Here is a 25,178-nt window from a genome sequence, read left to right as displayed (position 1 = left end):
CTGTTTTGTTTATGACGATGACTAAAAATTGCCCAGGCAAAATAGAAAGCTGCGAGTACTATAGCCAACGCCGCCTCTCAATTTTTAGTGAACTCTTGCGTCCTTGAAACTTGATATTGAATGATATATATTTACTTCGGTGGATTTTTTCACTTTGGTTAAGAAGGGTAAATCCTAGAAGAGAGGAATGGTTTCATCTGTGGGGATTTAGTACTTCCCCTGAACTTTGGAAGGTATTTTTTGAGCACGAACAAGGTATCCTATTACATGCGCTTCAATCTACGTCAACATCTTTACCATATGGAACGACGCCCTAGACAACTTCATATTATTGCAAAGGGTATCAAATGAAGATTGGAATAATATGTAGAGGTGTTAATTGATATTAAGAAGTGGGGGGAAAGATATACTCCTACTTTTTCAAAGAGAGACTAGGAACAACAGAGTCGGATTATTATCAGCCTGTAAAACTGCGATGCGAGTAAAAGTATATTTATATCGTTGACTTAGATTAGATCTATAAAAAGCGGTCTTCTAATCTAGTCTTTAAAGAAATCTGTATTAGCTAGTGGCATTATCATGCAATATTACAATTTCATGATTTCGTGAACACATTACTCCCCCATCAAACTGTTATCTTTCCTTTTATTTTACCTTCCATCCCAACTTACTCATCATGAGCGGCGGAGGGGGAAGGTGCGGCAGTCTCCTTTGCTCTCGCCCTTGCGCTGATGCTCTGTTCAAGATCCACTCCTGTGCCGGCAACCTCACCCCTGACCAATTTCTCGGTAGTGACTAATTGATCTGGTGGAGGAGCTACCCAATCAGCGCTCTTGCGTGGGTCGATGTGGAGAAGGTACATCGTGTCAATCTCCTCCAAAGTTCGACCCTTTCCTTCGATTACGAACAGGTAGACCACAGCAGCAGCAAGGAACAAGCACCCGGCGAAGATATAACCATAGCGGAAGTCGATATCGCCTACGATGAAAGGCGTGAAGAAGGCCAAGAGGAAATTCCAAAGCCAGTTGGAAGCTGTAGACATTGCCATAGCTGTGGATCTGTAGCGGGATGGATACACTGCCAATTATTAGAATAGCTATTTTCAATGAGGGATGGGAGAGGCATACATTCGGCGCAGATAGTCCAGACAATTGGTCCCCACGTCATGGCGAACCCAGTGATGAACAGACAGGCGAAAACAATCATTGCCTTGCCTGCATGTGGCGTGTTCTCAGGTACCACTCTATCGAGTGAGAAGTGTCCAACAGATGCGAAAACCATGAAGCATACAAACATCCATGCAGCACCAAAGACGAGGGACTTTCGGCGGCCGAAATGTTCCACAACGTACAGACCCGCGAAAGTGGTTCCAAAATTGACACCTCCCAGGATCATTTGCGTAACGTAAGAATTGTCAATTCCTGTGCTCTTGAATATGACTGTCCCGTAATAAAAGAAGTAATTGGCACCAGTAAGTTGTTGCAAAGCTTGGAGCGTAATACCAAGAGCGATTCGATAAGCCATTCTCGGTGCAACAAAGATTTCAAACCACTTTTGGTCCTGGTGGAGCATATCCTCGTCATGTTTTGCTTTGATTTCAGCAAGCTCTTCTGCTATGACCCTGTGATCCGGGGATACCCCATAAAGCTTGACCATGGTGGCCTTCGCCTGCTCGATCTTGCCGTGTCGGTAGTCATAACGAGGGCTCTCAGGGAAGAACATGATTCCAAAACCAAGGATCAGGACCCAGAGGAAAGATATTCCGAGAGGGATACGCCAAGATCCCGTGTTTGTACGCTTTTCCGTACCGAAGTTAATCTAAACAGAGTCAGCTTCGTGGTGCCACTAACATTTTGGAAAAGGGGTTACAAACGCAGTTTGCGACGAATATGCCGAGAGTGATGAAGAGTTGGTAAGTACTGTAAGGGAGTTAGACTAGTCAAAGCTTATGGACAATAGTAGTAGCTCTTACCTGATTAGGGCACCCCTGATCTGGCGAGGGGCACTCTCACTCTGATACATAGGTACCAAAAGTGAAAGGGCACCGACACCAAGACCTGCAATCCACCTTCCGACGACGATCTGGTACCACTTTGGCGCCGGCGCGGAGATCTGGACGATCAATCCAATGTGAAGCATAATACACCAAGCAGAAATAGACCACTTCCGTCCAATTCTGTCTGCAACAGGGCCAGCAATCAAAGCTCCCATCAAGGTGCCAATGGATAACTGGTAGATTGTAAGCAATTGCTATACTGCGGATTTGGTACACTTACCAGGCCAACAATGAGCCCAGAGCGAACATTGCTGAAGTGGTATCCGACACCATCCGAATCTCTTTGACCAAATTCTTCTTGAAATACTTTCATCCCTAAAAAGCCACTGATTTGTCCGGTATCGTAACCAAAAACGAAACCTTCAAATTCATTTAGCCAGGGCGCATGAATAGCTTGCAGTAAACTTGCCTCCCATAGACACGAGTATACCCATTATGAAAGAATGGAATGTCAGCCTTGGAACTGGAGCGTCGGAGGTATAGCCGGCATGATGTTGCTTCTCCGCGTGAGAGGGCTCTTCGTCAGATGAACCAACAGGTTTTCGAGCCCTAAAGGGGAGGTGCGAAACAAAGTTCGAGATAGCCATTGTAATTTGTAATGTTATAATAGTAGTGGATATTCAAACTGTACTGCTGATGAAAGTGAAGCAAGGTACATGGCCTTTATATAATTTTCCAGTGAGGCTATATCCCTTTCTAGCTGATACTAAGGCACAAGACCTCTGACTCGTGGTCATCCGAGATAAATAAAACATACGATTAAAAATCCACTTTGTTGACTTAATTCTGTATTTTCCTCTCAAATCAACCATTGACCGACACGTTCCGAGCATCAGCTGAGGAACATGTTACCCCAAAACCCCAGTTACTAATCCCCGCTTTCACTTGAGTGGGCCTGCAACTATGGTAATCGGGTCTAGCAGGCTCTTGGTCTGCAATGTGCTTATTAGAAGGGCCGAAAAGGAGAGGCAAATTAATTGAATGTAGCTTCTAGAAAGATTTCCAACTAATAGCCTCATACGCGTTGAGCTTGATAAGCCTCACGGAGGCCCGAACCTGGGCAAAAACCATCTCATCACGAGCAGAATTCGTCACTTGACTATTCAGAACCCAGCATACCAAGCCAAGCCAAGATTTTTCACAAAATGGTTCGGTACACGGATACTCTCGTATACCGTTCAGAAAACATGCCATGTAGTACTTTGTACACGTGAAATGTCAGGTACCTAGGTACTAGTTTGGTACCGTGGTATCCGGAAACCCCGGATGCTGTTGACTCGGGCCGAATTTACGGAGACATGCGGGGGCTAGAGTACGTCGGGGTTGAGGAGCTGCTGATTCCCCGGCGCGAAGTGCAAAACTTCCCCGCGGTAACTGCCAACTGCCAAAGTCAATTGGAACAAATCCTTGCAGGTCCTCAATTTCGGAGCTGATTCGGGGGCATTCTTAAATCGTAGGGGTTTAAAGTTTATTGCCCCGGACCCCGGAGTCAATAAGGTTCTTATGGTACAGTTGAATGAGTCAAGATGAGGTTGATATACTTCGAGGTAGATTTAAAGTGTGGTTGTGGTTAGGTTAGCTGGGCTGGTGCTGCGCTGGTCTGTGCGCTAGGTAGCAGTAGCGCTCTCTTTTACCTCGGTAGCTTTCCTCACGTGACTGAATCTCGCTTCCTCCAAACTAAGTTTAGCGCAGATCCTCATCGCCCACAAAGAAATCGCACGTCGTCAAAATCTTTTTCAAGCAACGACAATCGACAAATTTCTTTGCCTTCATCCGCCAACTCGCCAAGATGACGAAGATCAACAGCTGTATGTTTATCTTCCTAACCTTTTGCTTTTACACCATTCTCTAGGTCGAAAGCAGACTACAACCTGATGTGCAAAACTGACTGCAAATCCAGCCCTCCACTCCTCGAGGAGAAAGTCGCGCAAGGCGCATTACGATGCCCCCTCCAGCGTTAGACGCACCATCATGAGCGCCCCTCTCAGCAAGGAATTGCGCGAGAAGTACAACGTGAGTGTCTCTTCAACCGATACTCCCTCCGACTTCCCCTAATAATTCCTAGGTTCGCTCCATCCCAATCAGAAAGGATGATGAAGTCCTCGTTGTCCGAGGCTCCAACAAAGGCCGCGAGGGCAAGATCACCTCAGTCTACCGTCTCAAGTACATCGTACACATCGAGCGTGTCGTCAAGGAGAAGTCGTCTGGTCAATCTGTTCCCATCGGTGTCCACTCCTCGAAGGTCGTCATCACGAAGTTGAAGCTCGACAAGGACCGTGAGAACATACTGGAGCGTATCAAGGCTGGTCGCGAGATCAAGGAGAAGCTGAAGGCGTCGAAGGCATAAATAAATGTGGTCGGGTCTGGAGTGATTTGGCATGCTTGTTATTTACATTGGGGCGCTGTCACGGCTAGCTGGAGGTGCTAGACATAGGAATGACAAAACATTATGGCCATTTCACATCCTTCGTGCTTGCACGTCTGGTCTACTGTGAAATGCTCCATGGGAGTTTCTCCCGAAGCAAAGTCGTTTCTACACGACGTGATCTGTTTTGCTACACACATTTGCTTTGGGAGAACTGCCCCCTACTAACTAACAGTGCTGGATCGATCACAGCTTGCATTGCCGTTCGCGACTTCCTTTACTTGTCCAATGCGCTATCTTATCTCCCCGCCAGTCTCCATTACCGGATCTCACATTGGCGGGCTAAAACTAATAGCGCAGACGAAAGTCTACTTCTTCGGAAGCAGATCTTCTCGCCTGCAGACTGTTCTCTAAGATCTCGGTCTATGAAGAGAAGAGTTTGAAGGTGAGAAACATACATCTCATTTGCCTTTTTTTCTCAAATCACCAAGTCACTTTAAAATTTACGCCTCTCCAGTTCAAGCGAACTAGTGGGTTGTCTCTCTTCTATAGGAGGTATTGCCGAAAATTGTACCAGCACTTAGACTAGCTTTGGGGACATCACGGAGAATGAACAATCAAGCTTTACTGCAATCACTGAGTAATGAAATTATATTTCCATCCAAACAGTCTAGAATTTCTCGACGTATGGTCGAACGTCTGAACACCGAGTCAGAGATTGTTATGGGGGTAGTGCTTTTAGAATACATACCCAATTCCTGAGTGAAATGAGATCTGGGTTGGGTATGAAGATACCAATATGCATCCGCAATCTAAGCCATGAAAGGTCAGCATCAGCATCTTCTATCAAACAATCCAATATTTGCAACACTATCGTCCTTGCTACGAATGCGGTATCACTTACAGCACTACTATCAATCTTACCATCTTCAACACCCCCATTAACAGGCCAGTCATGGGTTCTCGGAATGTCGATAACGCCATCGATAATGGCATGGGCCACATGCACACCCTTGGGACCAAACTCTCTTGCGAGACTCTGACCAGTAGCTCTTAGCGCGAACTTCCCGCTGGCAAAGGACGACATCGTTGCTGATCCGCGGACCGATGCAGTAGCGCCAGTAATGATCAGAGACGGGGGATGGAGAGAGGTGGACACAGAGTCGAGCAAGAGTGGCAGCACAGCTTGTGCAAAGAGGAAAAACCCCTTTCTGGATAGCAAGCAAAGTAGATTAGTATGGAATTGGGAGTTTGTATCAGACTGGTAGATGGTAATTGCAGGAGTAGGAGTAAACATACCCATTAGCCTCATAACCAGCCTCATATTCCTCCAAAGTCAATTCCAGAAACGGCTTCTTAATGAATCTACCACCAACATTATAGACAGCCGCAGCCAGTTGCTTCCCCTTGAACTCTTTCTGGATCTCTGCAAAGGCGCTTGAAACAGACTGAGGCGAGGAAACATCTGTGGAGATGCCAATAGCGTGACCACCAGAAGACTTGATCTCCGAGACGATGGACTCGTAGTTTTGGGGATTTCTGGCTAAGAGGATCACGGGATATGCTTTTGCGAATTTAAGAGCCACAGAACGACCTGTTTTACAAAACTTCTTAGCAGAGGTATACAGTAGCAGGTATTACTAGACTAGAGAGTAGGTAGATACCCGTGCCTGCGCCTACACCAGCGACGATGCTGAAGAAGTTACTTGCTGCCGCCATATTTGCTGACCGGAGATGTTGTCTATGAAGTTGAAGACGTTTGGAAGCCGTTGGCATGAGTTATTGTAACGAAGAAGGAAAGAACAGAGATGTATTTCAATAGAGGGGTCAATTGATTGATAAGCCCATTATCTATTTACCAGAGGTTGCTATTACATTCAAGGGTCCTGGAATGACGTGCGCGACTTGGGCGGGGCACCGCACCAGAAATCCACAGCAGTTGGTAATCTAATGTTGAGATTAGTGAACGGGTCCGTAGAAACTTTATATTGACTCCCACTTGATAAACTTTCCACTCTTCATGTATTTACCTGCTGCTGTAGAAATACTACACTCGGAGTATACAAAAAATACGGTGTTCTATAGTAAAGTAATGTAGAGCATCTCCGACTCCCCGATGAAAACCTCACCATCTTGGCTAAGACAAGTAAGTACTTATATATATCACAACACGCAATCCATATCATCAATCAATAGATCATCCAAACATTGCATACATATATATATACAAGTACAAGTCAAACCACCTGCACACGAGAAAGATTGCAGAACCGTCACTCAGCCAGCCACACCCAGCCCCATATATCCCCATTCCGCGGAGCCCCCTTCCGCCCAAATACGGTCCTCCCCAACATAGATTTTACCTATTCCGAGCATGCGAAACGCAACAAAAATACGAGTATTTCTTTTGGGAATTATGGCCTGATCAGTTGATGTCATTGTCTACTCGTGCCATGGAGTCGGTACGGAGGTGAGGGACTGTATAGAAGTGGAGTCGGTACTCTATCAACGCCACAATTCAAGCCAAGTATCGTACTTCGTATTTGCGGCTTCACTGCCATGAATGACAAATACGATATGCAAATTTTTTTTTTTTTTTTTTCATCTTATCACGCAACGAAGAGTCAGCGGGTTTCGTTCGATTCACGTGTTGTGTTTGTGGTGAGTTGTTGGAGATCAGGTGAACTTGTAGCGGAGCGATGCGACATGTAAGGTACGTTTTGATAGCCGGTCTTCCTCCTTGGCTTTTCACTGCATTTCCAGTGAGACTATTTACGTAAATGGCTAGAGATTGTCTAGCTGTGGGTTTGGAGTTTGGGCAGCATCATCCTTTGAATATGATGGGGTTTTATACCGTTGATCTGGTTAATAGGGTAAGATAGAGAGGGTATACTATCTGAGGATTAGATGCTCTTACCTTGGGTACGAAGGACCCAACCTCCTCCACCCCTTTTTTCTATTATCTCGCTTAGCGGCGGAAATATCTTGAAAGGAGCTCATGCGATTTGTTTGGTCTATCGAAGCTTTACATAGTGTTTAGCGCGTCAGGATGAAACTGATGATATGTTTCACAATGTTTCAATTGAGTCCTCTTAACTATGTACAATTCTGGCCCTTAAAATCATGCCAACAAACTATCAACTTTCGCTTTTCATCGATGTTCCCTTAGCGTGAGCAATCCACGACGTATCGTCCAGCGATCTTACCCTCGTGCTGTTGAAAGAATTAGTATGGTGATATTTCAACTGAGATGATTAGATTGACGTACCATGAGTTCATAAACACTCTGCAGTTCTGACAAGCCAACAGTCTTGAATGGTGCCTTGATCAGACCACGTCTGAAGAACTCGATGGCCTCAGCGGAGTCAAGTCTGTTACCAACATAGGAGCCCTTGATAGTGATCATCTTGACGACTGACTCAAAGACTGGTGCACGGAGATATGCGCCGGCTGGGAGACCGATGCAAACGACGGTGCCACGAGGACGAACGTACTGTGATATGTTAGCTAAATTCCAATAGAGTAGTTGGTGGCACATACCTCGGCAGCCTGTTGGAATGGCTTCTCGTTGACAGCAACCAAAAGGACTGCGTGGGGTCCGAGGCCATCGGTGGTGGCAGCCTTCACATCACTGACGATGTTCTTGCTGGTGGAGAAATCAACAAAGTGCTGGGCTCCAAGCTGAGCAGTCATCTTCTTCTTATCATCACCAGCATCGATAGCAATGATGTCGAGACCCATAGCTTTGGCATATTGGCATGCGACTGATCCAAGTCCACCACCGGCACCAACAATAGCAATGGTCTGCCCTGGACGTACTCCTGATTCCTTGATTCCCTTGTAGACGGTGATACCGGCACAGAGGATTGGCGCGATAGACTCAAGATCACAGTCCTTGGGGATGCGAGCGACGTGTGCGGCCTTGGCAATGGCGTATTCCTGGAAACTGCCATCGACGGTGTAACCTGAGAGCAGCGCCTTTGGGCAAAGTGGCTCATCGGATTGTTGACAGAAGCTACAGTTTAGGCAAGAACCGTTGAGCCACTGTCGCAGAAGAATATCAGCCATTGACATCCTTTTTCAAAAGCATTTGCTGCTGATTCAGGAAGGCTTACCTTGACACCAGCATAGTCACCAATTTCAACGTCCTCAACGAGAGATCCACGTGCTACAACAACACCAGCACCTTCGTGACCACCGACAAGGGGGAGCTTGGTCTCCAATGGCCAGTCACCGTTGACAGCGTGTAAATCTGTGTGGCAGACACCGGAGTATTTAATGTTGATGAGGACTTCGTCGGGGCCTGGCTTCTGAACTGGGATTCTCTTGTAGACAACAGCTGTGAAGAGTGAGTACTCTGCGAACCAACAGACGCCAACGCATTGTGTATAGCGAGTAAATGATTATGAAAGAGAGACATACGCTTTCCGGTTTCTTCAACAACTTGGGCCCATTGCTCGGTTGGGATGTTTGGCGCCATTGTATTTAATTTGCGGTTTTTGGGGGGGTAGGTTGATTGTTAAGTTGCGATTGTGATTGTGTGATAGATTTCGAGGTAGATAAGGTGGAAGATGGTTGTCTGTAGAAATGGTTTGTTCGGTGGGAAGTTGGGCTCCTTATACTCATTCACGGAACATGCCACTTTGTCTTAGCTACCCCTCCAACCCTCCAACGCGTGGCGCAGTACAGCTCAGTAAAGTCTGATCAGTGGGGTGGGGTGGTGCATCACGCCGATTTAGAGCCTGGCTCCGCTTTCTAAAGCTTACCTCGCAACCTCAAGACTTTGGCTTCATGATTTTGCATTGCATTGCATTGCAGGGAAGAATTGGACCAAAGGATTCATGCTAATCCTAATTCTAGTTCCTGTTGCCCTTGGTTGTGAGTCCGCTGCGCCGTCAATCGAGGCTGTTGATCGAGGCTGCCCCTCGCAAAAGTGGATGGCAGAGGAAGGGATTGGTTGCCGTCAGCTTGTAGCTCATGGCGGACCAAAGGGGCTCACGGGTGTATTCCGTGAGTAGGTATGATGGTGATGTGTACCTGCTGGTACTACGGGAAGGTTCCATCTTACTTACGGTGTACTCCCAGTTCGGATCAACATGGGCATGGTTTACCTTAGTGCTTGGAAGCACCCAGCAGTGCATTTTCATGGTTCTATTATTATTCCATCCCAGCCCAACTTGATGTGCAAACAGAGAAAACACGTGGGGGTGGTCTGATATCTCTGCTTACAGTGTAGTAGCTAGCATCTTATCTACCCGCAATGCGGCCGCGCCGAATCTCTGCCACAGAATCTCATGATAATCGAGTGATTGGGTCGAGGATCGCTCCAAGGGTCCAGCACCCCTATCTTAGATCTGGTAAATCGATAAACGAAATTTTCGTTAGTCTTGAAGAGTTCTGTCTACGTAGGCATAAGGCGGAACGGATGCTACCTTAGACCCCTAAAGATAGATATTTACCTAAAGAACTTCTTGTGGGGGAAGTCCCGCCCGTGGCTATGATGCGGGGTAGAGTACTCGTAGGTACCTAGTACGAAGAACGCGACTCAGTTACCATAACCTAGGGAAATCGCCCCTTGATCCGAGATACAGCTTCAACGGAGCTCAGGAAAAACAATATTCCTTTCAAGCGCAGATACCGTACTCCGAGGATTCTTTGATGAAACTCGGGCCTTCGGAAGCTAGAGCGATCCTCTAAAGGCCCGAGATCTTGCACATAGCAGCTAACATCGTACCATACCTACTTGGTAACTAGGTAATACTCGATTCGTCCTTCTTTGCTCGAAGGACCGACTATCAATCCATAGAAAACAAATATGCTGAAGTCGATGGCGCGGCCCGACTTTTTGATATGGGATGGGACCTCCATTTGGCATTCAGTACGAAGTAAAGCAGGTATAGCGATGGGTTGGGATCTTTACCCGCCATGAAAAACTGTCCTTCATAAAGCAGCGAGAGTGCGTATAACTTAAAGTAGTTTTAGTAATAAAGCAAACGAAGTACAAAAGTAGATATGAACACTTACTATTTATTCCGTACCTAGGTACCAAGTCTCGCATTGTCTTTCCACAACTCGTCAAAGGAGTTTGACGAGATCTTTATACATACTTGATGTGGCACCTCTTTGGGTACACTGGATGTCATCGAACACGCTGATGGAATTGCACTATAGACACCTGTTCGTGATTGGCCTTGGCTATGTTCAATCATGTGCATTATTTATTGGATTGCAAAGATACCTTACCCATGTTTTCCATCCCATGGAAGGATTTTGGGGGTTTTAGATTGCCTTCAGCTTCCTCGGAATACTCCCTCTATACGTGAGCTGCAAGTTGATGCCATTTTCAAGTTGATTGAGCAAGTACTCTATTTTTCCAGATTGTTCGTCTATTGTTCGGTGGGTAAGCGAGATCATTAAGGGGTACCTATCTAGGTAGTACCACTACAATTAATTCCAGGGCCATCAGAGCCATACTTTGTCTATTTAGACAAAAGGCAGAAATCAACCAACTTGTTGGACGCCAAACACAAATGCCGAGACGGTCGTCATGATCATTGCATTTATTTCTAAGATCCACAATCAGGAAGGGCTTTTGTTCCGCCAAAATCTATCGTTTTGCCATGCCCAAGCACCCTCGAAAGGCTTCGGTTGCTTGTGTTACCCCTATTCCACCAGATCCCCCAACTGCTATTTAATATGCCTTACGATCCACCGGGCCCTCCTAACAAAGCGAATCTTCGGACGATACTGGGGCCTATTTCATCGTATTCGGCCTGGCAGCATGTTAGCATTCGAAATTTCCAACGCAGGGTGTAAGACATAGCCCTATCAGCTTACCTTTGTGTGACAATAACTGCGGAACTCGGGTGTTTGACCCAAAAGACTACCTCCAAACCATGGTCCATGTCGTTGTCTCTTGTGGGAAATTACTTGCACCTCCAACCCACCACTTCTGGCACCCCCACTCTTCGCCTCGCTGGCTCTAATTCTATCATCAACAAGGTGCTTGATGTCTCGTTGTAAACGGCGTCCAAAATCTTTGTACAATGTGCTTCCTCCAGAGAGCACGATGTTCTTGTATAGACCTCGGCGAACATCAATGGGTGAGGATTGGATCACGCCGTCGACAACTGTGGGGAGAGGAGTCAAGAAGTCCGAAGAATAGATCTCGGGGTTGAAAAATATTTCTGGTGCGAGAAAGCGCTCGTAACCGACATCGACGGTGACTTTGCGGCCACCGGGCTGGTTTACCAGATGCTTCACAAAGCGAGTAGGGTCGCGATCGAATCGGGAAAACTCTTTGACAATATCGGGGCATACATAACAGTATTCCTCTTTGATTTCTCCAGCTGTTTTGAGTGAGGAGTCGGGCTCGCCGCGATCTCGGAGAAGGGATTGGACGAAGTAGGTAATGTCTCGACCAGCGATTGGAATGGACTTGATGGATGAGCCAATAACGTAACCCTCTGCTACTGGGATTACGTGCGTCACACCATCACCGGAGTCGATCACGGTACCCGTTAAAGAACGGTCTGAGACTTTCGATGAAGTCCAGGACGCGGCAAGAGCTAGGACAGCCTGCACAGCAATGTATAGTCCGGCACAGTTGAAGGACTCAAACATGATTTCGGCAGTGTTTTCACGGTTTTCGGGAGGGTTGAGCGGCTGTATTAAAAATTATATCAGATGTGACTTCAAGGCTTGAGGGGCGCTATTATACGTACGGGTTCTGTCAGGAGAAAGTGATGGTCTTCTGGCTCAACGCGAAGGTATTTAAATATAGAGTTCGACCAGAATCTCTCCATATGATCCTGCATCTGTTAGTTTATGTCCATTCATTCATAATAGTAATGGACCTACCCAGTTCTCAACCTGACCGTGTCGGATGGGGTAATGTATGCCATAACCTGAGCCTGTCAGCACCTTTCCATCCTCAGCTTTCCATTCAATGTACCTGGTCCATTTGCTGCAGCCAACGCTTCATCGCCAATGAAGAAGTCCAAGTCCTCCGTTCCTCGCTTCATTGACAGATGTCCACCGGGGCCAGCTCCGCCAGTGAGATATGACGGCTTGTTGGCCACTGAAGGGCGGCCAGATCCCGAACCTCCACTACCACCAGCTGCCGGGCCTTTAGTTGCTATTGCGGTTGGGAAAACGAAGGAGGGAGAGTCGTTGCCGGCGAAACCTATAAAATACGGATTAGCTTTGCTGGAGCAGAAATGAATACAGCCACCCTACCAAGCTTCGAAAAACCAGTACCGCTACAAATGAAACATTAGCATATTCCGTAGTATTCAACTAAGGCGATTCCGCAAGCTTCGAGGGGGTGCCTCGGGGGGTTGGAACATACTTGTCCATGACAACGGCGGGAGTTTGGGAAGCCATGTTGACGAGAAGCGTGCGCCTTGCACTCCCAGCTATTCGGAAATGCTATGCGACAGCTTCGAGACAGTGGCTTCTAGAGAAGAATTGATGTTGTCGTCGTCGGCCTTGCTCTGTTTCGAAAGATGACGACCAAAATGGGGCAGACGTAGGCAGTGTGTATCGCAGTCCCACCCCGCGGTGAGACTGAATTGTGTCACGTGCATCCCCACAAATTTGACTTGATAGGACGCCGACGCCTCACCTCAACTCACTCACTCTTTCCTTTCCAACTTCACTTCTCTTCCGAGGAAAATGAAGGAAGGAGACCATTGCCCCTAAAACTGAAAACCAGTTCTTTATAGCAAAGTAGAAAGAGGAAGGATCCAATGACAATGCCTGCCAGAAGCTTAACATGATGGAAAAGTTTGCATGCACACCGTCCAGCATCTTTTAAGAGTACATCCATCTCTGTCCATCAACATCATATCCACCATATCCCTTTTCACGGTCTTTTGCCTCACCGTAGACGCTCGTTTGGGAGCCCTCCTTGTCCATTCATTTATTTATATGGGAGGCAAGCTCTTGGAATATTGATCCCTCGTTTCACTGTTTCTCGAGCATCACCACCTTTTCAATCCTACTGTCGAGTAAGACTTCACGTTTCCTACGCACTCCGCGCGGCCCAATACCTAGGGCATATTAGGTATTCACCGACATTTTCTTGTCACATCATTGCTATTATTTTGAATTCACTCTCCTAAACTTCTATGCAGGTTATTGACGTTGGATTGTCTGCTGTCTCCCTCCCCCCCGGAGTCTTATTTCTGCGCCTACCTACCGCCCTCACAAACAACTCCTAAAACTTTCTCGAATCTCTATACAAGATTATTCCACATGCTCACCTACCAAGTTAGATCTCCTACTATTAGCTTGCGGGCAACTCGACGCCGATAGCCATCGTCGATACCGCGCTTCGGTGAAGTCGTTTCTATTCACCATACGGCTTCCTCATAACATTCTCCACTGTTTGCCCTGCATCACTTACTTTCTCTGATCTGTTACCTCCGATTCCATGCAGAACCAAAGCCTTCAACCTCGACACTTTCAAATCCACAACACGATAAGTACTGCACGAGAGCGACTTCGGCAATTCCGCCGTGACCTGTCCCATCATTTCCGGAAGTCATCATCACAGGCGTGCGAAATTGAAACCGCTCCGCCCATAGGAGCTGAAAGTGATAGTCCAAGAAATTCGTCGAACAAGCTTCAAGTACTTGAACCCGATCCAATTCCCCCGTCTTCTGGTTCTAGCACAGCCAACACGGCGAGCTCTATAAAGGCTATGGACGGTGCTGCTGAGAGATTGCTCTGGCAGAACAACCCACAATTTTGCCCTCAAACTTCTGCCGTCTTTGTTCATGCTGGCGCTGGCTATCATAGCACGACCAACGAGCATATTCACCTAGGTGCTTGCGATGAGTATGTCCATCTTCCAAATCCGCAGAAAGATTGACTTCCGAGCTAATTGGTCTCTAGTGCCGCCAGATTGGCAATGCAGGTGCTTAGAGGCGGGGGCTCAGCTGTAGATGCTGTCGAAGCAGCAATCAAGGTACTTGAAGACAAAGAGATCACCAATGCTGGGTTCGGAAGTAATCTGTCTATTGAAGGTATTGTTGAGTGCGATGCTACTATCGTTGATCACATGGGACGGAGCGGAGCCTGTGGTGCTACTGCTCGTAAGTAAAATTTACATCCCCTAAACCCTTTTACCTTAGCCAAGACTAACGTAGCGGAATTCAGAAATAAAGAACCCCATACACCTAGCTCGAATAATTCTAGATGCCTCCAGCAAACCATTATCACTTCGGAGAGTCCCGCCAAATCTTCTCGTCAGCCAAGGAGCAACTGATTTCGCCTACGAACATGGCATTCCCGTTGTGCCGCACGATGCTATAGTCTCTAAGAATGCACGGGACCGCTATGTCCGCTGGCGAGACGATCTGCGCCGTGCTGACAGAGGCCGTATGACGCCCAATACTGGCAGTGACCCAGGGGGTGATACCGAAAGCATAGATCACGAGTACGAAGAGCGGGTTCGAAATCAGCAACGTCGAGATCATACAAATGCATTATTGCATGGCACTTGGAACGAGGGTCAACCTGACTCTCCTCAACTCTCGCCTAGCATCGAAAAGCGACAGACAGATGATACAGATCAATATCCAAGTCGCCGGTCTCCAGTCCCTGCACCCTCAATTGGCGATCCATCCAGCCAGTCTAACCTACACCAACGCAGCCGATCCCCCAACAGCTCGCCTCCGAAGCGCGTGAGATATACCACCGATTCCCAACTTCGCACGCGGTCGTTACTTGGACCTAGCAATTCGACCACGGATCTTCGCACAATACCTGATGTTCGCATGACAATCGGGGATGCTGCAACAGCCAGGCGTCAGTCAAAGCCCGAATACAGTGACGGTACATTATCTCCAACACATGAGGCTATTGATAAACTACTCTGGTCTGAAGGATCTGCAGAGTCACTGCTGGAACCTCTTCAAAGGGCCATTCCCAAAGATGACATGATTACAGATACTGTAGGCGCCATTGCCATCGATATGTATGGTAACATTGCCGCTGGGTCGTCTTCGGGCGGCATTGGTATGAAACACCGTGGTCGAGTAGGTCCTGCTGCACTCGTAGGAATTGGTACCGCCGTCATACCTGTTGACGAAAAGGATCAAGAAGGGATCAGCGTCGCAGCAGTGACCAGCGGTACTGGTGAACACATGGCAACTACGATTGCTTCTCAGAAATGTGCAGAGAGACTTTACTACAACACTAGGCGAGCTCGAGGGGGTAAAGACATCGATGCAACGGAAGAGGAGGCCATGGAATCCTTTGTCCAAGCCGACTTTATGAGCCATCCGGGTGTCAGTGCCAGTAACTCGGCCGGCGCAATCGGGGTGATGGCGGTCAAAAAGACTCACTACGGTTACTTCCTCCATTTCGCACACAACACCGACTCCTTTGCTCTGGCGTCGATGCATTCCAATGAGAAAGTGCCAAAATGTGTCATGTCACGACTTGGCGAACACGGAACTACCGTTCAGGGTGGCCGTAAGATACGGGCATAACTAACTTTGAGGCTGGCAGAAGTATCACTATAGATATACATCCCTCTCTTACTTGAGTTCTCGGAATCGGTCAATAAGGAAAGGCGTTTGTGAATTGATTAGCCGGGTAATGCTTGGATGAGCTTATGGACTTGAAAGTATTGCTGCATGGCATAGGCGTTGAGCAGGACTGACAGTCCTGGTGGTACAAATTTGAACATCGAGATTTAACAAGGCGGCGGAGGAGAAAATTGAGTGGATGGAAGACTGGGCGGTCATGGCTACTCATTAGCTATGTACCTCTACCGATACCCCTAGAACAATGAAACCATAATACCCTAGGGAACTTGTTCATACTGCTACAGACGTCTGATTAGATCTAAGACATCTGAAAAAACACCCTGGCTCCAGAGTTCTTCTCAAGCAAACACTACTGACTAATAGGATTACATGCACCCATACTTCAAAATCAATAACTACAAGAGCATGTTTCTTTCTAGATCTTTACTTCGAAGATAGCTATTCTACGATTCGTCTGATCAAGGTTTCTTCGCTACCTGCTTCACAGTTTGGGCAAGGGGCACAGGAACAGAAAATTCCTTGTCTATAACTCTTGACATCTGAGTTATTCCCCAGGTACTGGTGTTCCCCTTGCACTAGGCGTATCCCCTCCCCCTCCATTAACCCTCCGCTTTTTCTTCTTCTTCCGCGGCACAACCGCTGGTTTCGCCCCATAGTCCCCTAATGCAAGATGCGTAGAACACGTCAAGCAGATAGCTCCTTCAGGAGGAGAGCAAAAAACTGTTGCGTACTTAGACTATGTAGATTATATACCGAGTAAAATAGGAGGGGGACTTACTGCTCAAGCAAATACTGCACACGAACCCCACATCCACGACTTTTCTGTGACAAAAACACGCAGCGCGAAAATCAACCACTTCCTGCGTGGGTGCTACCAGATGTTTCCTCGCCATTTGATCAGGCAGGAATGCCATCATGAGATACTGTAGTAGTCCTTGAGGACTACGCAAATGCATGTAGATCCCTTTGGTGGTGTCTGATGCTTGTTGCAAGAACACGGTATCCCCTGCTAGCTTCAGAATGTCGATGGGTATCCGCAGGCGTTGAGCTGCGAATGTGGTGTTCATTATGGGGATATATTGGTGGGCTAGATCGCCGGAGACCGAGACGACGAGGATGCGGCTTTGCAGACCGGTCGTATTTTCGGGAGCGTCGATGGCATTTGTCGCTGGTTTTGAGGAGGAGGTAGTGTCGGAGTACAACACTGTGGCTTTGTTTATGTAGGAGAGGGCCAGTGTGAGTGCTCCCGCCATTTGAGTGGTGCTAGTTGTTGCCACATCCTTTTCGGCCGTAGTTGAGATCAGGTCTCGGAGGGAGGCGAGAAGACTGTTTTCTATGAGGGCGAAGGGCCTGTATTTATTCGCATCGTCGAGCTTGGGGGGTTGGTCGTTTGTCATTTCGACGTCTTCTGAGGACGAGGAAGAAGGGGGTCGAGGGTACAGCCATACTGCTCGGTGGCTGTGGCTTGCTACCACGGCTACCTGGTTTGCATTGTTGACTGCAAGGTGGGCGTTTATGAAGACGAGGATGTTCGCTATCGCTTTCGAGAGGGGCAGAGTTGGGGCGAGGAGGGCCCAGGCATGAGGGTTCGTATCGAGGACAATGACTAGGAGGGACGGTGAAGGACCTGTTTTCTAATCAGAATCCAGAACACATTATAGGATTCGTAGGGAATGACCTTCAACGGCAGCCTCATAATGATCCGAGCCATCTACCGCATTCATATTGGAGTTCGTCGAGGCATGTCAGCCTAGGAGAATGAACGAGTTGAGGATGTTGGTGGGGTGGTTTTGAAGCTACGGAGCGACATATAAAAGGAAGATTGTAGCGACAGTTGCGACGGTGACGGTGTGTATATTCTCGTCTACTCTGCTCCTCCTCATCTGGTCTGTTCACCGCAAGTCTTGCCAGGTCTGATGTTCTTCTTGTCTCGGTCTGCGATTCTGGCAGGTACTCGGTAGATGAATATCCTTGTCGCGAATCTCACTCACAATCCCTGTCGAATTCCTCACGCGTTCCCGTGATTCAGCCTTGCACATACACTATTTGTCGACCCCTCAGACCACCCCACCAACATCTCTACTCCATCTTCATTATCAGCCACCTTCACGCGTTCGGGGATTTCGACATGTCGTCTCCTCCGACGGAGGTGTTTGATCCGAGTGTTCCCGCATCTCGTAATGATGTTCAAATCAACAATGAGTCCTTGGAGGACAAGACCTTGCTGCTTCTTGCTCGACTGATGGAAGCCGGGCTAGAGGATGAGACTATCTGCAAGGAATTGAGCGCTCTCACTAAGCTTCTCAGTGACGATTCAGCGCCCGACACCAGGTCTTCGGAGCCACATACTCCAGTATACCAACTAGTTGACTCCGACTTTGTGGACACTATCCTAGGCTACTTAGACATGAGGCAATCCCCAATGGTTCGAGGTCATGCAACTCTGACAATAGCGGCTTATCTCAAAGCAGCCGGGGACCAAGGTGTCGAACTTCTTTCCCAATTCTTCTATTCACGGGTAGGGAAGGGCACCTACGATGATTTCATAATTGCCTTTTCAGTAGCGGCGTCAATCTTTCCTATTGTTCCAGATATCACGGCAACTCTATTCCTGAGTGAGGGTTTCGTGCCAAACCTTGGTCCTCTCATGAAGAGAAGGTGGAAGAGCAAGAAGGTCGAACAAGCTGCCCTGGAGATGCTTAACACTGCATGCATGAATTCCCCCTGCAGAGAGGCTATCAAGAAGTACTGTACCGAGTGGCTGGAGGACATAGTCAACGATGTTCCGGCTGATTTTCCAGAAGTCAATTCTCCTGAAAGGCATCATGTCGCCGAAGATGGATCCATCCAGCAACGAATTCATTCTGAACCTGTTCGGAATCTTGCGGCGGTTGTACTCGCGAAGTTGCAGGTAAGTGCCCCTTGATGTCTTCCCTCCAATCTCTACTGTTACAAACCAAGTTATTCTATGTTTTGAAGTAATCTGACTGACTTCAGGATTAAAGGCTGTTCCTTCCGCGCCTGATCCAGGGACGGAAGAACGTGTTCAAGTTGCTACAACCAGCATGGAAGAGCTCTCTGATATGTTCAAAGACATGCTTTCTGCAGATGGGGCCCAACAGAGTTCAATAGAGGGATTGGCATATGCGTCTCTGCAACCCAAGGTCAAGGAGAAACTAAGTAGCGACAAGCCATTCCTAAAGAAACTCGTCAAAGCTTTGGCAGAAGCTCCTGCGAAGTCTCCTGCAACTTATGGAGCACTCAGTACTTTGATGAACCTCACCACTTATTTGCCAGTAATGTCAGAAGAGCAAAAGCGCATAAGTCAACTCAAAAATTACGCGAATGCTTCCAAAGCCTCCTCCAAACCCGATCCCTTGAACGACGATGATCATGTCTCAAAGCGATGTGAAGCTGTTTTCGAAGCTGGTGTCATTCCGGTTTTAGTCACGCACAGCCAACACGGATCAGTCGCATCGTTATCACTTGTTGTCTCTATTGTTTTCTCACTATCCAAAACTCCGAAGATCCGCGGCCAGATGGCGCAGCAAGGTGCCATCAAACTTCTACTACATGCATACTCGCTATTCCCAGAAGACAATACTGCAGCACGTCGCACAGTAGGCCATGCGCTTGCTCGCATTTTAATCTCTACGAATCCGCAGCATATATTTGGAGGCTCCAATCCACTATCCCTAACATCTGCTATCCGTCCTCTCGTTCTGCTTCTCTCAGATGACCCTAACGTCGAGCAACGGGATCTTCTCCCAGTATTCGAATCCCTTTTGGCGCTTACCAATCTTGCCTCCACAGACGATACTGCTCGAAACGCCATCATCCGTATATCATTTCCGCAAATCGAGGAGCTCCTCTTGTCGAATAACAAAATGGTTACTCGCGCAAGTGTTGAGCTCATCTGTAACCTCATGTTATCACCAGAAGGGGTAGCAAAATTTGCAGATGGAGGAAAGCAGGCAAGCCAGAGAATGCACATATTACTTGCTTTAACGGATGCGGAAGATTTTGCGACAAGGAGAGCAGCTGGTGGCGCGTTAGCTAGCCTCACGGAGTGGGATACGGCTGTGAACGCGATTTTGGAAAGAGATCGCGGCGTTAAATTACTGTTGGGGATGTGCAAGGATGATGGAGAGGAACTCAGGCATAGGGGAGTTGTTTGCGTTTTGAATGTTCTGACAGCACCTGATAAGGTGGGAGAATGGGGGATCAAGAAAGTGAAAGATGAAGGAGGCATAGATGCGTTGAAGGAATGTCTCAAGAAGTCGAGAAGCCAGGAAGTCCTCGAGATCACTGTTGAAGCATTGAAGAAGCTGCTTGGGGATGAGCAACCGGGAACTGTAAAACAGTTGGGAAATTGAAGTCAATTGTTCGTCTACTACCTGTTTTTGTCTGGGTTGAGCCTTGCAAGCTTGCATGGCGTCGCAAGTTGAGTAAGATGACGCTGTTCCAAACAGGCTACCTTGTGATATTCCAGATTCCTTCTTGTCAAGGATGACTTCTGCGCTGCTTGTGCTTTGAAGGCAGTTACCTACAGATACTTCCTGCCCGCTTTCGTGTAGCCAATTAAGCGAGCGAGAAATAGGGGCTGGGCTGGGGTCGCACTTGCCTTGTAGGCAGATGATCTAGCTGAATAATACTCTCTTCCGTATGAAACCCGAAACCGGAAACATCCCACTCTCAATACCTAGTCAATAAATTCGAGGATATCGTGCTGGGCGCGGCTCTTGCAGATTGGGTGTCTGTAAACGTACGTACGTATGCTGTGTTTATTGTATGTATACAGCTCCAACAACGTGCATGGCGACAGCACACACACACGCACTTCCTGCGAATGCACATGATAATATACTCAACTTTTATATCTATCATTCAACATGATATGCCGGCATGCATATACGTTGTTTGTTACTCATACATACATACATAAATACATGTAGATATACTATCAATCACATCCTGCTTCTGAAACCAAACCAAACCAACCTTCCACCTGCATATGCGCACGCAGCCAGCCAGCCAGCAAGCAAGCTCAACCCTCTTCTGATATATGATTGAATTCTCACTCTCACCGCCTACTACACTATACCTACCTACCTACATAGATAACATGCACGGGCATGGGCATGGATGACATGCACAGTAAATTCAGCATTGGCAGTCAGTAGTGACACACACACACTATCTATCTATCAGTTATGAATTGATGACACTGACGCAAGGCAAGTCTGCTCTGCATCTGCTCCGCTTACCCTTCCTTGGATTGTCGATCTAGCTATGGTGATAAAATCCCCCACGAGACGCATTGAGATCTTCTTTCTGCATAAAGACTTTTCGGCCTTTCATTTGCTTGCTTGGCTCGCAAAAGGCAATGTGACCTTTGGAGTAGGGTAGGGTAGATTCGCGGCTACCTTGTACAGTACATATTATTTTCGCGCTAGGGAGATGTAGGGACAATTCAGAGGTAGGACTGACTATTCAGAGGCAGGATTGAGCCGTAACAAATGAATGGGCTGTATGGCATTGATGCTTGTCCAGCGGTTAGAAACTACATCTGTGAAATTCAGGTTCAGAAGAACGGAAAGGAAGAATCGAGGGCGACGCCTACCTATGGCAGGCATTCCGAGTCAAAATTCACCACACTCTTCAGGTTGGAAAAATAATCAATGCCTTTCGTACCTGTAACGCCCCGCCGATTCCCTGTCTCCCACAGTTCTCATGAAAACCATATATACAATGCAACAAGGAAAAGTGATGCCTGGTCAATTTCCCGTCAATGAGAACTCGGAAAAGGAACAGAATGTGCTCCATGCAGTGATGCCAAGAAAATGAGATAAGAGAGCGCCATTTGTCCTGCTCTCAGCAAGCATACGCATGTTTTCCGAGTCTCCTACTCCTACAATCTCACAATATGTCGAACAATTCTGCACGCCAGAATAGGGAGCGAGCTTCAATAGCACATTCAATTCCTCCCGTCATATCGACCGTTGTTTTGGTCCTCCATTTGACCCTCTTCTCCGTCGTGATGTAACGTGACCGAGTTAAACTCCTCGAATGGGTCGACGATTTCCCCGGCGGGGGTGGCTAAACCCGAGTCAAGTGGTACTCCTGTTGGTAACGTCATGCCTCTAGCACCGCTGATATCAACGCTTTCGCTCTCCTTTACATTCCTAAAGTTGACGGTGTCAATTCCCCTGCCTTGATGCGGAACCATGGGTGGCTTCATGTGACGAATCAGGGCCCACTGTGTGGTTCGGAAGAAAGGGTGTGTCTTGACGTCTGATGCTCCGGCGCGAGCTCCTAATCGGCGGTTCTCGTCTTTGATCAGCAGCTTACGGATCAGGGATTTGCAAAGACTGTTTGTGGCGTTAGTAGGACGACTTTAGTGTGAGACAAGTATAACTGACTTTGAAATTTGAGGAGACCCAGAATGCTCTGGAAATGGTACATCGTCTCTCAGAATATTGGCAAAAGTCGCATTGCGATTCTTGCCCTTGAAAGGCGTCGTGCCGAACAACATCTCATAAATTAAGATGCCTAGAGTCCACCAATCCACCGCACTTGTATGACCACAGCCTTTGATAACTTCCGGCGCAATATACTCCTCAGTGCCGACAAAGGAGTTTGTTCGGAAGTTTGCTATGCAAGACTTGGTATCGATCGTAGGAAGAGAGTTCGAATTTGTGCCACCTCGGCCGAGAATCATTGTTGGTTTTCCACCAGGATCAGACTGTTTCGACAAATCAAAGTCCGATAACATGATATGTCCTGATTGGTGCAGAAGAATGTCTTGGATGGTCAATATGTGCTCATGGATTTGCGGAAGCAAACTCACTTTCTGGCTTTAAATCTCTGTAAATAAATCCCATCAAATGGAGGTATTCCAAAGCAGCTGTAACCTCCGCAGCGTAGAATCTAGCATCTTCTTCTGGTATACACTTCCCAGGTCGGGTTTGTAATGCTCTGAAGAACTCACCACCGCTACAATATTCCATGCATAGATATAAATGGTCCTCCGACTGGAACGAGTGGTACAGCGTAACAATGAACGGATGATTGCTAGTAGCCAGGATCTCTTGCTCAGCCAATGCTCTCTTGATCTTGTTACGTTTGATCATCTCCTTCTTGCTCAATACTGTCCAAATGTTAGCTGACAAGCCACAACCAAGCCGTAAAATACGCACCCTTCATAGCATACAGCCTACTACTCTTTTTCTCCCGCACCAAATAGACCTTCCCCACATCTCCCTTCCCAATCAACTTGATCTTGTCGAAACTTCCCGGGCCAACTTCGACATTTCTAACCTTGATGGAATTCGAACTGTATGTCCTCCTGAATGCCAACGGAGTGGGCGGTGGTTGTAAATCTCCAAGACTGTCCTCCGCAGGCATTCCAAGTGAGCTTCCGTTCGCTCCATCGTTCTTGGAGTCGATCAAAGCCAGCATGCTTGTACTGGCATTATGTGCTAATGGCGCCTTACCAAGTTCGGCGGTAGCTGGTCTATCCCCATCGCCTTTGGACGAAGCAAAGAGACCTTGTGCATTTGGAGCGCTGGCAACTCTTCTTAATCTTCGTGCCAATTCCTCCTTCCCAGCAATCGTAGCCTGATCATTCGCTCCGGAGACTGCATCGATTTTCAGTGTTGGGGTGTCGGGGGGACTCGGAGGCACCGAGCCTTCATTGTGGTGTCGTAAAGCTGGAGGTCCTTGATGGGCAAAGTATGGGTTTGCGTGGGCTGTCGGACTAAGCCCATCGTCCAATGCATTGCCCTCACTAGCAACGGTAGTAGATCTATTCCGGCCAACACTTGGGAAGAATTTGGATTGTCGGAAGTAGCTCTTGTTTTCCGACTTTAATGACCCATCGTGCTTCTCGTTGTTGTTGTTATTGTTGTTGTTGCTGTTGCCGGAGCTGTTGATTCTGAAGAAGTTCTTGAGCTTCTGCGGGAAAGGGCTATGGCCATTACTGTGCTTGTTCGTCATCGAGTGACCAGAGAAGTTCCGCTTCTCGTTGGGGATGGAGTTGGACAAGGGCGAGGTGTGGGATATGGCAGTCATTGAGCTGGAGAGGCAGCTTTCAGGGACGCTGCTTCTCTTAGCAAGGAATTCTCAAAACCAAAGTTAGGGATTGGTGGTCGGGAGGGAAGGAATGATGTTGTCGTTGGTCTGAGGTCGTTGATGCGGGTGTTGGACCGTGCCCAGGGTTGATAATCAGTTCCCGGAGATGTTAAAGCGTTCGGAAAGGCAGCAGAGTGGAGTGGCGCAGTAGGGAACGATTTGAACGTTACTGTCGGTAGTGCGGAAAGTACAGTCAGTAAGTACAGTCAGTCGTAAAGCATTCAATGCATTGCGGATGCGATGAAGATGAAGTTTTTGTGAATCACTACACTACCTACTAGGTATGAATGGGATGGATGGATGGATGGAATGGATGGAATCTGGTTTGTGCTGTACTGTACTGTAGGGTACGTAGCCTGTAGCCAAGCCAGGAGTTCTGAAACTGGGCCGGCGTATGTCTTTCCAGGGCTGGCGGCACGCTGATTGATTGAATCGGGTAGTGTGGTGTGGAGTGGAGTGGGGCTTCTTGGGCTGTTCTAGGCAGGAGAAGGTGGAGTAAGTGCTTCTTCTGTCTTTCTTTAGATCTTTACAAGTAAGTATATTGTAACCAATCTTCATATTCCCTTGTCTTCATGTTCATGTTCATGTTCATGTTCGTGTTCATCCTTATCCTTATCCTCATCCTTATCCTCATCCTTATCTTCATCTTCAACTACAAACTCCTATATGGTCCAACATGTATGCAGACATGCTCCCCCCTCCCGATTTGTTACCCGTTCTCTTGCGTCCAAGATCTCCCACCCGTTCTATGGAAGCCTCGCCTCCTGAACGCTACTTTACTGCCAAAACCCCACCCCTTCAATCAACCAACCTACAACAAACATGCCCATGTTGTAGCCATCCCATCTCTACTTGTATATTGTATCACAAGATTATGTATCATACTCAGGTAATACCATAGATACCTGCCTGAATTCCCTTCCCTTCCCTCCCTTCCTCGCTCTCCGTCGTAATCCCATCTAGTCCCATCCCCTCGCATCGCCATCGCCACCCGTTTCCACCTATCCTACCCACATATGTACGTACCCGCGAGACAGTCAGACGCCAATAATAAACCCCTTTC

At 47.6% G+C, this 25,178-nt stretch overlaps 9 protein-coding genes across 9 annotated transcripts; 3 read left to right on the top strand and 6 right to left on the bottom strand.

Moving 5' to 3' along the window:
* Window positions 1-667: 667 nt before the first annotated feature.
* On the bottom strand, window positions 668-2,643 carry ght2_0 (High-affinity glucose transporter; the record flags this gene model as incomplete). Its single annotated transcript, XM_031152442.1, has 6 exons — window positions 668-1,077; window positions 1,128-1,818; window positions 1,874-1,919; window positions 1,973-2,229; window positions 2,277-2,416; window positions 2,487-2,643. The coding sequence occupies 6 exons, from the start codon at window positions 2,641-2,643 to the stop codon at window positions 668-670; spliced, it is 1,701 nt and encodes a 566-aa protein (XP_031001585.1).
* A 1,202-nt stretch (window positions 2,644-3,845) lies between these two features.
* Window positions 3,846-4,403, top strand: RPL26B (60S ribosomal protein; the record flags this gene model as incomplete). The annotated part of the gene is made up of 3 exons (XM_031152441.1): window positions 3,846-3,864; window positions 3,957-4,069; window positions 4,122-4,403. The coding sequence occupies 3 exons, from the start codon at window positions 3,846-3,848 to the stop codon at window positions 4,401-4,403; spliced, it is 414 nt and encodes a 137-aa protein (XP_031001586.1).
* Window positions 4,404-5,091: 688 nt separating this feature from the next.
* On the bottom strand, window positions 5,092-6,140 carry LHYA1_G007511 (putative oxidoreductase; the record flags this gene model as incomplete). The annotated part of the gene is made up of 5 exons (XM_031152440.1): window positions 5,092-5,120; window positions 5,173-5,233; window positions 5,326-5,632; window positions 5,721-6,015; window positions 6,086-6,140. The coding sequence occupies 5 exons, from the start codon at window positions 6,138-6,140 to the stop codon at window positions 5,092-5,094; spliced, it is 747 nt and encodes a 248-aa protein (XP_031001587.1).
* Window positions 6,141-7,586: 1,446 nt separating this feature from the next.
* Window positions 7,587-8,901, bottom strand: adh-1 (alcohol dehydrogenase; the record flags this gene model as incomplete). Its single annotated transcript, XM_031152439.1, has 5 exons — window positions 7,587-7,634; window positions 7,690-7,914; window positions 7,962-8,465; window positions 8,537-8,760; window positions 8,844-8,901. The coding sequence occupies 5 exons, from the start codon at window positions 8,899-8,901 to the stop codon at window positions 7,587-7,589; spliced, it is 1,059 nt and encodes a 352-aa protein (XP_031001588.1).
* A 2,221-nt stretch (window positions 8,902-11,122) lies between these two features.
* Window positions 11,123-12,806, bottom strand: arp-3 (Actin-related protein; the record flags this gene model as incomplete). The annotated part of the gene is made up of 7 exons (XM_031152438.1): window positions 11,123-11,194; window positions 11,259-12,086; window positions 12,146-12,238; window positions 12,282-12,334; window positions 12,376-12,606; window positions 12,660-12,682; window positions 12,772-12,806. 7 exons carry the CDS (start codon window positions 12,804-12,806, stop codon window positions 11,123-11,125), a joined length of 1,335 nt encoding a protein of 444 aa, XP_031001580.1.
* A 1,051-nt stretch (window positions 12,807-13,857) lies between these two features.
* TASP1 (Threonine aspartase) lies at window positions 13,858-15,922 on the top strand (the record flags this gene model as incomplete). The annotated part of the gene is made up of 3 exons (XM_031152437.1): window positions 13,858-14,264; window positions 14,322-14,521; window positions 14,586-15,922. 3 exons carry the CDS (start codon window positions 13,858-13,860, stop codon window positions 15,920-15,922), a joined length of 1,944 nt encoding a protein of 647 aa, XP_031001579.1.
* Window positions 15,923-16,526: 604 nt separating this feature from the next.
* On the bottom strand, window positions 16,527-17,706 carry tfb4 (General transcription and DNA repair factor IIH subunit; the record flags this gene model as incomplete). Its single annotated transcript, XM_031152436.1, has 3 exons — window positions 16,527-16,702; window positions 16,761-17,609; window positions 17,661-17,706. 3 exons carry the CDS (start codon window positions 17,704-17,706, stop codon window positions 16,527-16,529), a joined length of 1,071 nt encoding a protein of 356 aa, XP_031001578.1.
* A 404-nt stretch (window positions 17,707-18,110) lies between these two features.
* On the top strand, window positions 18,111-20,358 carry rng3 (Ring assembly protein; the record flags this gene model as incomplete). Its single annotated transcript, XM_031152435.1, has 2 exons — window positions 18,111-18,893; window positions 18,988-20,358. The coding sequence occupies 2 exons, from the start codon at window positions 18,111-18,113 to the stop codon at window positions 20,356-20,358; spliced, it is 2,154 nt and encodes a 717-aa protein (XP_031001577.1).
* A 1,601-nt stretch (window positions 20,359-21,959) lies between these two features.
* nrc-2 (Serine/threonine-protein kinase) lies at window positions 21,960-24,055 on the bottom strand (the record flags this gene model as incomplete). The annotated part of the gene is made up of 4 exons (XM_031152434.1): window positions 21,960-22,353; window positions 22,405-22,786; window positions 22,833-23,132; window positions 23,182-24,055. 4 exons carry the CDS (start codon window positions 24,053-24,055, stop codon window positions 21,960-21,962), a joined length of 1,950 nt encoding a protein of 649 aa, XP_031001576.1.
* Window positions 24,056-25,178: the final 1,123 nt, after the last annotated feature.

Source organism: Lachnellula hyalina, assembly GCF_007821495.1.
Source record: "Lachnellula hyalina strain CBS 185.66 chromosome Unknown contig00228, whole genome shotgun sequence".
NCBI classification, from domain to species: Eukaryota; Fungi; Ascomycota; class Leotiomycetes; order Helotiales; family Lachnaceae; genus Lachnellula; species Lachnellula hyalina.
This window is presented reverse-complemented; position numbering and strand designations above follow the sequence as displayed.